We start from the raw sequence: 13,319 nt of genomic DNA, 5'->3' as shown, positions 1-13,319 counted from the left end.
GACCTATCTGCTGCATGCGGAGCAGTACGAGCTGGCCAAACGCGATCGGGACGAGCTCAAGAACTTTTTCCGCCAGTTTATCGCCCGGCTAGCTGGAGACGAAGAGTGCACAAGCGTCGGTGTCGACGTGCAGTTGTTGGAGCACATTGGAAAGGTAAGCGGCTACGAGTTGACTGTGTTTTGCGCTATTGTACTGACGGATGTGATGCTGAGGTGGATAGATTATTGCTGGGTGAGATACGATAGTGAGGAAACAAGTGGGACGACCTAGAGCTGTACTAGTTAAAACTACTGGCCACTGGCATGTTTGATGAACGATGAAGGTAATCCACTGACTTGCTTGTGGTGAGCTGACTCGCAATACTGTTTGACGGATAATGAAACGCACAGTTCTTGTAGTGGGTGTGGGTCAGGGCTCATTAACGTAAAATACAGATACTTTCTAGACCATAAAATACTTCTGATATTACCGATAATAGTAGTTAGGAAATTAGTACAGATTATGCACAGCAAAACTCATTAAACTTATGTATCAAAATAGCTGTGTATTTGAGGAAAAACCGCCGCTCGCCAGTATGGATAGTATATAGACACTCTGCAGCTAGAGGAAGCTCATCTAGATCAACACGTCACCGCCACTTCGGCAAGAATTAGCAGTCCACGAGCTGCTGGTACAGCGAGCCCAGCTCCGTCTGCGAGAAGTCGAAGCTCTCGAGCTCCACGATCTTGATGAGCCCCTCGTTCGAGTCGTCGATGAGCGTCACGTAGACCGTGTTCGAGTCGTACGAGCGAGGAGCGAAGTTGTCGCCGCCGGGGCTCAGCACCGAGCCGTCGTAGTAGTATAAGTGCGTCGTCACCTTGTTACGAAGGGGGTTCGTCTCAATAACCTCGGCAATGTCGAGCTCGCCACAGCCGCCCACGGGGCCCATACCACGGCAGTTGCAGCCGTACTGGTTCGAGTGCATCACCTGGGCGTTGAGCATCCAGATCGCAGGCTGGTCGGGGATCAAACCCTTGGGCATCTTGACTTCGGTCACAAACGCCTTCTTACCGCCGCCCCAGCCCTTGTAGTCGTTGTCGCCCGAGAAGCCAAGACACTCGCCGTTGCATTTCTCGCCTGTCATAATGTTGATCTCCACACCCGTCGAGATACCTGGGCCACCGCCAATCTTGGTCGGGTCCGAAGCCTCCACCAGCTCACCCGAGAACACAGTGGGCTTGTCAGCCTTGTCCTTACCGTCCGCCGAAGCGTAACCCTGAGGGCCGTGCTCGTTCTGGCCAGAGTAGTCGACGTTCTTGTTGTTCATGAACGTCAAGTTCTCGACCGTGCCGTCCTTGCTCGAGTACGAGGACACACGCGGCCACGAGCCGTTGCCTCCTTCATCCGAGTACACGGCGATGTTGAAAATCTCCTGGGGACCACGGAAGATCATGCTACATGGTTCCGACATGGGTCCAACAGGGCTGTTCACCTGCACAGGCTCCTTTGTGCACGTGGCCAAGTCCGTCACGCGGTTGTACGAGCCAGGCATATTACCGGCGTTCTTGCCCTTGTACTCATACTTGGCCTTGACCTTGCCGAGGTCGGCGTAGCTCTGCACCGTTCCCTGCTGCTGCTGCTGCTGCTGCTGTTGTTGCTGCTGCTGGTCGGGGTTCTGCGTGGCACCACGCTCCTCCTCAGAAGGAGCAGCAGTCGTAGCCGCAGGAGAATACTGATCGGTCTGCTGCTGCTCCTGGTGCTGAGACTGGTCCGTGTTCTGCTGCTGCTGCTGAGCCTGATCCTTGTTCTGCTGCTGCGTCTCATCTCCACCGGCAAAGCAGAACGTCACGTCCAGTTCGGTGCCACTGGGACAGCTATGCGTCTTGGTGTTGTCCATGGGGTAGTGGTAGGCGTCAGCGCAAGCTTCCTTGTCGTCGGCAGCGCAGTAAAGAGCCGAGCACGTGCCCTTGCCAATGTTCTCCTTGGGCTCAATCGAAATAGGCACGTTGAATCCCGTCTTGCCGCCTTTCTTGCATTCCTCGTAGCTACTGCAGTAGCCAGGCATGGGCGGGATGACGCTCAGGTCGTTCCACAGAGTGCCATCGCAAGCCAGCTCCACCAGAGTCGCCGACGTTTCAGCACTGTGGCGGTACATGTGGGCGGGGCCAGTCACGTCCTCCGTGAGGGAGCTGCCAACAGGGATGTCGGCCACCTTGGAAGCGGTCGAGCCCGACTGGCTGTGATACAGCTCAATGGGGAACGAGCACTTGTTGATGAAGTTAATGGTCTCAGCTGTGGCCACCGCCGCGTACAGGCACGCAGCCAGAGCGATCTTTGCGGGCATCGCCACCTTGACCATCTTGTCGAGGATCTGTGAAGAAGTGGGAGTGTCTCTAAAGTAGAGAAGCAGTCAGGCAGACAGTTGGTGCCAGCGAGCAGATTGCAGAATGATCCTGGCCGGAGACGAGCACACAGATATTTTACCCACGAGCCGCAGCAGTTAGACAGGCGAGGATTGCGGTAACGGTTGCACATTGGACTGACTCGCAAGGAGTCAGAGGAGGCGATGGGACAAAATTGACATCAGTGCTACAATATTTTATCTTGTCATATTTAATAAAATGGCTGATACTTCTTCGTCTCGCTCATTAGAAATGAATCGGCTTGCTTTATGTTCACATACCCCGTCCAAACCAGCATTACTATCGATTTGCTGTACGAACGACATCCTTACAACTTTACGACGTGAAAAAGAGCTGCGATTCGAACAGTCTTGGCGCAGATTGTGAAGCCGTGTACAGTACGGAAGACCCTGAATTTAAAAGAGTTTTAAACGTCCAGAGAGATCTGCTCGAACGGCGAGAGGTTGTGGCGTGCGCGTGCGTGCGATACCAGCTGGGCCGCGTGAGCAAAAGCACGCGTATTTGAAGGCTTCACTTGCAGCCGCGAACGGTGGCGTCATGAAGCCCGCTGGCAGCCGACGTCAAAGCTCTACGGCAGCATCGTCCGCCCCCAGGAGCGGACTTCCAACGCGAAAAACGCCATCGAGATGGCTCCAGACCGATCCTGCTTTTAGATTCTGCCACATTGCAGTCTCGCATGCCGCGAAAACGCTAAATTTGCATGATTTGGAGATATATTCATGGGACTGTCCTCATGGAAGTTATCTTTGAAGGCCAAGTGCGCCTCGCGCCATGGCACACATGACCATTTGATCCCACAAATGTTCCAAGGAATTCTTGGAGAAGTTTGGAAACGGGAGCTCTCGGACATCTGCTTCGACGGCAGCGATGTCTGGACCAACAAAAGCCCCCTCTGTTCTGTCTTTCACGGAAATCCTGTATTGTATTTGCGGGTGAAACCATGATATTATAATACCGGTATCGAGCTAAATCTGCTCTTTGAGGTATCTAGGAATACACTTCGGAATACAGTAGAATAGAGTGATGACGGGCTACTGCTAGCCACACATATTGCAGTGCCGATCGCACCCTGCTGGATACCGTGTACATGTAGGTAAAGGCGTTTCCAGGAAACGCCTTCCTGGCAGGAAGTTCCTGCTGCGTTGATTGCCATGGAGCTCGACGTAAGCATAACAGGCAGGGGTCAACGCGAGCTCGATCGATGAGTCTCTCGGTGGAGCATCAATGGCGGTGATTAGAACCAGCCGGTGATTTTTAATCACTGCTCGCAGCAGAGACTTCTGCTCAAACTTCGAACCATCGAGATGCCCAAGGACATCGCGATGCGCAATGCAGAAATCAGTCACTTACTGTAAGGAGCATGCACTTCATGATGAAGGTTCATCGTCAACCGGGCCGTGTGACAAAGTCGTCGTCGTATTGTACATAACATCGCACTGGCGGGCGGTCCGGTGGTTCAGAGGCAACCGTCCTTCCCTTCCGCCTGCGAATCGTTCACCTACATGGTGTTGTTGTCAGACATGCAGCTAAAGCTGGACCCGGGTACATGTTCGACGGTCTGGTGCTCGATTTGCCGCGCGCTATTTCTAGGCAACGGGCGCAAGTATTTGACTGCTCCGAAGAGCTTTGGATCTAAATGCAAACCATGAGTTGCTCCTCAACGCTAGACCCTCGATCAAATTCAGGTCTACGAGACATCCACCGGCTGATCAACGAATGTCGTGAAGTGCTCCAGGCGGACCCGTCCTGTCTGCATACGCGTGCAGTGCGGGGCCACGCCTGCATGAAAGCCAAGCTGTGGGATCAAGCAGTGCACGACTTCTCAGAAATTCTGCGCTGTCGACCAGACGACGTCCACGGGCGCTTCAGTCGCGGCATGGCGCTCTTCAAGAGTGGCCGGGTAGATGACGCACACAGCGACTTCTCACGCGTCCTCGAGTTGAATCCGAACCACGTTATGGCTCGTTACGCTCGGTAGGTACAAATAAGTACTTGGAAGTGAGAATCACTAACATCCTTCGATAGTGCTGGCTGCTACAACTCCGAAGGGGAAATCAACCAAGCAATTCAAGAGTACATGCTAGCTCTCCAACATGATGAGAAGGAAAACGCCAGAGGCTTTCGATCTGAGAAGCGACGGATAGGAATGCACGAATGTGCAGAACACCTTATTCGGAAGACGATGGGAGGCTCGACACGCTCACGTAGAGCGAATTCAGAGCCCCCACTCGATATTGCTAGCGACAACGACCGCAAGTCATCACGTTCCGTGTCGGAAGTTGCGATCAATTACTCTACCATGCCAGAGCAACAATCTAGCGCTCAACCTACGCAAGACGCGCGATCATCATCCGCGTCAGCTCCTGCAAAAAGGCCGAGGAAGGTAGTGCAGGTTCGTGTGAATCTGAGCGATCTCTCAGCAGCCCCTCAAAGTAGTACCCAGTTGAAACCAGCACCTCCGCAAAAGCTACAGAAGGAAGTCGAACCAGCTACTACCTCACATTTGGATGCTCCTAAAATCTGTTGTGCTAACAACCAGATTCAGACGGAAACTTCTCGAGACGTAGCTGTTCGTGCATTACCAAAGACGGTTCGTAGGGTCACAGTTGCGTTGTAAGCAAAGGGGTAGAAGGGTTAAGAGCTATCGTTTTCTGTCCACGTGAGCACCTACTTAGCTCACGTCACATAACGTGATCGATCTTATCTCCTTAGATCTTCTTCGGGTCCAGCGCCTGCGTCAACACTGCGATGAAGTCTTCGTAGTAAATTCGTCCAGTCGAAGGGTCTTTCGCCGCTGCAAAAAACGCTGCAAAAAGGAAGTTGGTACTAGTTTAATAAGGACATGACAATCCGGTACAGCACCATACCTTCCATCTCCTTCTCTCGAAAAGGAGTGCCTTTTGTAGTGATCAGCTCTCGCATAACCTCCGCCTCTATGTAACCTTTCTTTTCCGTGTCGATTACCTACTCAAAAGATTTCGTAAGCGCACTATTATATCGATTATCTCGATCCCTCCAAAAGGTAGCTTCTTACCCGGAACGCGGCCAGCAGCGTCTCATCTGTGTCTGGGTCGTACTCGTTGGTATACAGCACTTCCAGCATTTTCTTCTCGAAGCGGTCGTACGTCACAAAAGTGGATGGTTCGTCCTCTTGCATCTATGTAAAGGAGAACACCAACGACAGCAAGAAATTAAGACGAGCAGCGTTAAACACAACTCCGTCTGCGTACTGTACTTCCGGGAGGATCTTCTTGATGATATCCTTCTCGGTCGGGTAAGCACCGAGGTACCGCATGATCGTACTCACTTCTCTTCAAAGACAAATAGCGAAACGTTATTACCGCTACTGCGTGCAGTCAGACAGCGAACACTAACTCTTGAATGACGCGTCCTTTTTTCTCCTTGTCGAACATGTCGAAGGCAGCCCGGATACGCACCTTCCGTGCTGCCTCATCGTCGGCTGGTACGCGCTGGTTGCTCCCATTTGCTGCGGTCGACATTGGCTTCCTAGGTGCAAACAACTGAGCAACATCGACGCGAAACTCCCGTCCTTTTAAAACTTACTCAACTCAGTTCAACTTAGTTTCTTGGCAGTATTTTGGTAGGCTTTTAAAAATCTACAAGTACCGGGAAAGACCTACTGACGGTTGTCAATAATCTCTTATTAGATCATAAATATATTTATTTCAATGATCTCACGAATGTAATAAGTAATTTATTTCCTAAAATACCAATTCACCATAATTTATGAGCAAAATTCTTACTTTCCACGGCAAGCCACGGTATTTCATTGAGAATTAACGCACAAACGCTAGGCTCACTCTTCATTTCGGGAAAAAGTAGGTAAAATGGTGTTATTACCACACGGAAACGAAGTGATTTCAACGTGCTGAGCTTTTTTTAAATGATGTTGAGTCGCTCTACATTATGCCCTTATTTATTGTTCGATCACTGTACATGCCATAATGTATGTATCGGTGCTAGCTGCCCAATGTCATAAGTTATGCTTTTGAAGGGCTTCCGAAATAACAGTGTCCAAATCGGGAGCCCTGAATCATAGTACGTCCTGCTGAGGGACTGGTGCTCCATTGAAGAAAATGCCCGTTTTGAGCCTACGCGTCGCGGGTTTCGGGATAAAGCTCAAGGAGCTGCGGTGTCTGTTGAAGTAGGGAGGTCCGGACCAGAGATCTGCGGACGATAGGCGCCGAGCAGCGTAAGCACCTGAAAGGCAAGACATAGGTTAGTAGGGATAAGGAATCTAATCTCACTCTCTCTTTTGCGTAGTTAACCACAAGTGCGCCAGAAGTGCAGCCCGTCCGAAAACAGGGCTTCAACAGGTCTTGAGCCCAAATGACCAGATCCACAGATGAGGCCATCGGCGATGGCGCGCCAGCGCCGACGTCGACAGTGCCCTTTGCCAGTCGCGAAAGGACCGGCATGGCCGACGACACAGAAGAGATGAGCACCGCCGTGGCCCACGAAAGGGGTAGCGGCAACAACGCCGACGCTAATGCGCCGGCGACCGGGGGAACCGCCGCAGAGCTGATGACGCTCTTGCGGGGCGTAGCGGGACAGCTGGAGCGGCTTGAGGAGTCGCAGACCAAGCTGAAAGAGTCGCATGAGAAGCTTGAGAAGCAGTTGGACGATCAAGATGCAAGGCGTGCGCGCCTGAATCGCCCTTCGACACCACCCATGAACTCCAGTCTGTTTGCGTCTGGACTCGGCCGCGGAACAAGAATGCATATCGACTCGTTAGGTGCGTCGCCACAGACGCCGCTCACAGTGATGCCGCGTAGGCCAGCTGCTGCACCACAGTACTTCGGACACCAGCAACCTGGCTACGGCATGCCAATGTCTGAGTTGCAGCGCCTGTACGCCGCAGCGCACGGAGCGCAGCCGGCAGCACCAGCACCAGCACCAGCGCCACCACGAGATGGTCGGGCACAGGCTGGAGGCGAGCATTTTCAGCAGCAGAACCAAGGAGTCCGCTACTCGGACGCGCGACAGAAGAAGCTAGCGATTCGGCCATTCGACGGCAAGGAGTTGTACGTGGGGCTCGGATCTGGATTCCTCGAGTGGGGTCGACGCTTCGAGGGACAAGCTGCGTTGGCGCAGCTGACATGTGGGTTCGCGTGGCCGGAAGATGTGAAGGTGGATCGGCTAGGGCATTACTTAGCGGGGACTGCAGAAAGGTACTATAACAAGCAAGTAGATGCCTGGTGGACACAACTGCCCACACTGCAATACGTCATGGAGAGGATGCTTGAGACGTTCAAGACCAACATCACCCCCGCGCAAGCAATGAAGTTGCTCACTGCGCCGAAGGAAGGCAAGAGATCGTGGCCCGAACACTATATGTACTTGGTCGCCGTATCAGAGGCATGCGGTGGCGGGGCAGACTACCTTGTGTTGAACAACATCGTGCAGTACGCGTCCGCGGACTTGCGTACAATGCTAATGGCCAAGATAGATGGGACAAGAGCGGACTACTTGCAGCAGACTGAGGAGTTGGCACACTTCGCGCAAGCCTGGGAATTAGAACCTGCTAAGCACAAGAATTTCGGCAGAGAAGTCGTGGGCGCCGTGACGCTCACCCACGGCCCAATTCTAATAAGAACAAAACCTGTTATTAAACCCGGAAAGTTAGACATCAGGGAGCAGAAAGAACAGAGCGGACGCGAGGGGGCGGCAGGAAGCCCGACCTCACGCTGTCTGTAGGAGAGACGTCGGACGAGTCCGACGTGATGTGGATCTTGAAGAGCGGGTCCAGTCGGCACTTCGTGAGCGATGCGTCGTGGCTGGATGACGTTGAGGAGTACTTGGACGAGTATGTACAGCCAGACGGAAATCCACTCAAGATCAGTAAGAAAGGGACTCTCACGCTGCGCGTCATGGCGAGCGGGACGGAGCAGATCGTGAAGCTCATGGACGGGCATTACGCCGAGAACGTTGTGCACAACTTGATCTCCTACGGCCAACTTGACAAGAAGGGGTATACGCTGACATACCGAGACGGACGACGCGTCGTTGCTGGTGTAGACGGAGGGAGAGTAGCTTTTGACGTGGATCTGCGGCATGGCGTGCTAGTCGTGCCTGCCGTCGTAGAGCGAAAAGGAGGAGCCCCGTCGGGAGTAATCATGGCGGCTCTTGATCAGGCTGAGGCTGAGACCGAAATAGGGTCGGATGACGTGCAGAAGGACACGTTGGTGGAGTTCCACAAGAGGTTTGGACACTTAAGCTACGACGCAGTTGAGAAACTTGCACGGGACCCAAGCTCGGGCATCGTCATCACGGACTACCGCCGCGTCAACTGCTTAACCTGCGCGCAGGGGAAACAGACAAAGAACCGGCAGTCGCAAAAGATAATGGGGGACCACTCGCCGATCGATCGAGTTGGTGGAGTAATCTGCTCGAACTTGAAGGGTCCGATGACGCCGCGAGATCGTCTCAATAACCGCTACATGATAAACTTCGTCGATCATAAGAGCAATTACTGCAGAGTGTTCCTGGCGCGAACGAGATGCTGCCGCCAAGTAGTTCGAACACTTCCTCACGTTCTTTGAGAAGCGTTTCGACTGCAGGATTCATGTACTGAGGACGGACTCGGGTGGAGAGTACCAAAACGTAGACTTATTCTGCAAGAAGACCGGCGTAGTGCGTCAGCGGAGCGAGGCCAGAAATCAAGCCAGCAATGGGAAGGCTGAGCGCATGCATCGGACCATAATGAACATGGCAAGGTGCATGATCTTCGCCTGTGGACTGCCAATAAACTTTTGGGGGGATGCTGTACAGTACGCGGACTACATTCTGAACAGGTCGCCGACTAACTCGAACACGGGCAGAGCTTCGCCGCTGAAGATACTTACGAAGCAGACACCGGCACTAGGCGAGATCGTCGTTTTTGGCTCCCCGTGTACTGTGTATAGAGACCCCCGGAACAAAAATTTCTCGCAGCGTGCTCAGCACGGCATGATCGTCGGGATTGGAGAAGAAACGAAGGGATACAGAGTTTACCTGCCAAAGGACCGCGTGGTAGTCACAACACAACACGTGAAGAACATTGAGACGCTTAACAAGACCCAGAGCGAGCAAGTGCAGCGGCTGTACCTGCAGGATGATGACAGTGCTGTTGTAAACGAGTCCACGGGTGGATCTGCGAGCGCCGCTGACGCGGCCACCACTGAGAGCGCGTCGGCCGGGAGCAGACGCGGGAAAAAGGGAAAGAAGCGATCCAAGCAGAAGAAAACCTGGCAGCGAGAACGTCACGAGACACGTACGGTCGCAAGAAAGGCTGCGGAGAACACGGACGAGTCCGTGCAGCAGGAGGAGCAAGAAACCAGAGTGGTAAACAATGTGATGGAGGTAGATCCGAGGAACTACCGAGAGGCAATGCGCAGCCAGTGGCGTGAGAAATGGATGAAAGCCATGAAAGAGGAGCTCAAAGCACTCGAGGAAAATGGAGTGTGGAAGGTCACGCGGCTACCCAGTGGGGCGCGTGCACTGCATACAAAATGGGTTTTTAAGACGAAAAGAGATGCTGCAGGATTCATCGAACGGCTGAAGGCGCGGCTCGTGGCCTGCGGGAATGAGCAAGAGTTTGGTGTGAACTATGGAATCACCTTTGCCGCGGTGATCGACATGTGCAGTGTGAAGCTCATCCTGTGCTTGGCCAGGAAGTGGAGAGTCCCAGCAAGACACGGGGATGTACCAAACGCCTACGTCAAGGCGGAGAAGGAGCCGGAACTGGACATCTACATTCGGCTGCCGCAGGGAATGGTCATATCGGAGGAAATTAAGAAGCAGCTGAGCGCCACGAGTGACGACGAGCTGGTCCTCGAGCTGAAGAAAGCGCTGTATGGACTAAAGCAGGCTGGGCGACTCTGGAGCAAACTGCTCCACCAGAAGCTGGTAGATTTGGGATTCGAACAGAGCCTGACGGACATGTGCGTCTACTATCGACGGAAGCAAAGAGTGCTGGTCGTCGTAGGCATCTATGTGGACGACCTGCTGATCACCGGCACGGACCAAGACGCGGTGAGCGCGCTCTTTGGTGAGTTATCGGATCTGTCTGTGAAGGACCTGGGAGTGGTGAGCAAGTTCTTAGGGACGCGCGTCACGTATGATGACGAGAACGGATACGATTTAGATCAGGAGGTTGCGATCACTGACATCCTGAATGAGTACCAGATGGAGGCGGCGCGCCCGGTGCGCACGCCCATTGGCTTGGAGTGGAATGACCTGCCGTTGGATGCGGGCGAGACCTTGCCGTTGTCAGGAGACGGTGGCGTAGTGACTGTTGCGAAGTTTCAGTCTTTGGTCGGAAGTTTTGATGTGGGTGGCGCGTTGCACGCGGCCCAACATTGCGTTCGCTGTGCACAAGGCGTCTCGCCGGACACACAGCCCGACGATGGCAGACTGGAGGCTGGCAAAGCGCATAGGCAGGTACTTGTCGGGAACGAAGGACCTGTGTCTGCAGATGAAGGGAGACAGGAGTTCGGAGGAGCCGCTGGAGGTCGTCGCGTACAGTGACGCGGACTTCGCGGCCGACAAGCAGGACAGGAGGTCCGTGACCGGAGGACTCGTTACTGTGGATGGAATGCCTGTCAGCTGGACCTGCAAGAAGCGAGCGGTGTATCAATGTCCATGATGGAGGCGGAGTACACCGCGGCCTCGGTGATGGCCGCCGAGTTACTAGGGGTTCGAGAACTTCTAGGCGAACTCGCCGTCGAGTACGTAGAGCCGATGCCACTGCGAGGGGACAATCAGGCAGCGTTGAAGCAGTTAGACGGTGAGGGTGCGAGTGCGAAGGCAAAGCACATTGATGTGCGCATAAAGTTCGGAGGCTCCTACACGAAGAAGGGCGTTCTGGGCCCCGAGTATCGTGAGGGCAAGCACATGCCCGCCGACTTGATGACGAAGGCGCTGAGTGCGCCAAGGGTGGCCGACTTGCGAGTCGAAGTGGGGCTGCATTAGGCCTCGAGAGGCAAGTGTAGCGAAAATGAAAAATGAGAGCGCTGGTAGGGATGCTTGACGTTGCCGGCGAGGAGAAGTGTTGAAGCAGGGAGGTCCGGACCAGAGATCTGCGGACGATAGGCGCCGAGCAGCGTAAGCACCTGAAAGGCAAGACGTAGGTTAGTAGGGATAAGGAATCTAATCTCACTCTCTCTTTTGCGTAGTTAACCACAGGTGCGCCAGAAGTGCAGCCCGTCCGAGGACAGGGCTTCAACTGTGTCACCACTCGGCTTGTCAGCGCTAAACTAGTGGTGTTGCCAAGCACCAACACTATCGGTGCTTTTCAGAACTGGTCAGGAAGACAGGTGCGGGAGCGCTGGGCAAGACTCGCCCAACAGATGCTTGAGCTGTACCCAGGACCCGCCGGAAGATGTCTAGTGTGGGTGGCAGAAGATGACGCCAATGCCGTCAATTGCATGTTGTGTATTACGGCGATCATGGTCGCTGGACAAGGAGCGTACGACAGGATAGTCTCCTAGCAGGAGGGATAACTGTTTACACCAGTTTTTGCTAACAAAACACCAAAAGTATACTATCAGCACCCCAGAAATCCATGTGGCACCGACCGATACCTTTTAGGAACTCGTTATTGTGATTGTGACACCACCAGACCATTAGCAGCACTCTTGTCCCGGAGACGCTAGCTCGGCAGATTATTTTGGCCAATGGTCAAAGCTCTATCACAAAAGTAACATCCAGCAATACTCGAGGGGTTCGGGCTTTCCTTTACTATCCACCATTCAGCAATCTCTCCCCGCTAAGCCAGCCCCCAGCTCCCCCCAGCACCCCTCATGGTTTCCTGTGACCATTGGCAGACACTCGCGGCTGCGACGCCCCAGATTGAGACCGACCGTCTACTCGGAGGTCTTAAGAAGTTCCGTGTTGCGAAAAGTGATCTGAAACAGTGCTATGTATGCATGAACGCCACTCCGCATCCATTGCGGATGCAGCGCCTGGCTTGCGCGTGCAAGGCCTGCGAGGACGTCTCGACAGCTGCTGTTTGCCCCTGGATAGGTCGCGTCATGACGTGCCAGCAGACGCATCTCGTAACGATCGAAGAAGCCTACACCCATGCTACCCCTGCCCGCGTCGCAAGCGCCCCCGTGCTAGCAAACGCGATGAAAACGGCAGTGATGGATTGGGCTAGACAAGGTCTCAAGCCGAAAAGAATTTGGAACGCGCTAACCCAGCATTTCAATCTAACGGAGGCCACTGCACCACCGCTGGTGAGAGTCCAGCGCTTTGCGCATCACCATGTCGCGGGGCGGCTTGGTGGCAGCGATTTGCGCGCCGCCGTTCACCGTAAGGTGCAGGAAACCTTTTTTACCGGTCAAGAAGAAGAGGCAGCTGCGTTCACGTTTACGAAACGCACAGATGTGAATGGCAATGCTGTCATAGGTAACGGGAGCGATGCTAATCCCTTCGTGATTGGAGTTAGCACGAAGAAACTTCTACGCCGTGCCAATCGGGAGGCTGCATCATTTATCCTACACTTGGACGCCACGTACAAGCACACTCAAGTAGGCTACCCGGTCATCGTTGCTGGCATCTCAGATAGAGCGAGACACTTCCATCTCTTGGCGGTCTTTATTATGTCGCAGCAGCAACCAGACCAGCATACCGAGGTGCTCCAGCTACTTCGCCGCGTTTATTTTACTGTGGTGGGTAAGCCTTTAACTGCTCGCTACGTGATGGGTGATGCCGACGCAGCCCAGTGGAATGCCGTTGAAGAGGTGTTTGGGGAAGACTGCGAGTATACATACTTGATGTGTTACTGTCATGTGGCCAAGACGATATTCGAGAAAACACGTTCCATGGATTTCAGCATAGCAATATCGGTAATGGCTGATGTCCACGACTTGCACTATACCACGAGCGAAGTCGCCTTCCAGGATAAGCTAACT

At 53.7% G+C, this 13,319-nt stretch overlaps 3 protein-coding genes across 3 annotated transcripts; 1 reads left to right on the top strand and 2 right to left on the bottom strand.

The window, feature by feature from the left end:
• Window positions 1-525: 525 nt before the first annotated feature.
• Window positions 526-2,417, bottom strand: PITG_05156 (secretory protein OPEL; the record flags this gene model as incomplete). Its single annotated transcript, XM_002998804.1, has 2 exons — window positions 526-1,607; window positions 1,830-2,417. The coding sequence occupies 2 exons, from the start codon at window positions 2,337-2,339 to the stop codon at window positions 651-653; spliced, it is 1,467 nt and encodes a 488-aa protein (XP_002998850.1).
• Window positions 2,418-4,048: 1,631 nt separating this feature from the next.
• Window positions 4,049-5,020, top strand: PITG_05155 (uncharacterized protein; the record flags this gene model as incomplete). The annotated part of the gene is made up of 4 exons (XM_002998803.1): window positions 4,049-4,377; window positions 4,429-4,607; window positions 4,740-4,838; window positions 4,965-5,020. 4 exons carry the CDS (start codon window positions 4,049-4,051, stop codon window positions 5,018-5,020), a joined length of 663 nt encoding a protein of 220 aa, XP_002998849.1.
• Window positions 5,021-5,111: 91 nt separating this feature from the next.
• Window positions 5,112-5,903, bottom strand: PITG_05154 (uncharacterized protein; the record flags this gene model as incomplete). Its single annotated transcript, XM_002998802.1, has 5 exons — window positions 5,112-5,209; window positions 5,271-5,367; window positions 5,438-5,560; window positions 5,639-5,714; window positions 5,779-5,903. 5 exons carry the CDS (start codon window positions 5,901-5,903, stop codon window positions 5,112-5,114), a joined length of 519 nt encoding a protein of 172 aa, XP_002998848.1.
• Window positions 5,904-13,319: the final 7,416 nt, after the last annotated feature.

This window comes from Phytophthora infestans, genomic scaffold (assembly GCF_000142945.1).
Source record: "Phytophthora infestans T30-4 supercont1.7 genomic scaffold, whole genome shotgun sequence".
In the NCBI taxonomy this organism is placed as follows: domain Eukaryota; phylum Oomycota; class Peronosporomycetes; order Peronosporales; family Peronosporaceae; genus Phytophthora; species Phytophthora infestans.
The sequence above is the reverse complement of the archived record's forward strand: the minus strand, read 5'-3'. Positions and strand labels throughout refer to the sequence as shown.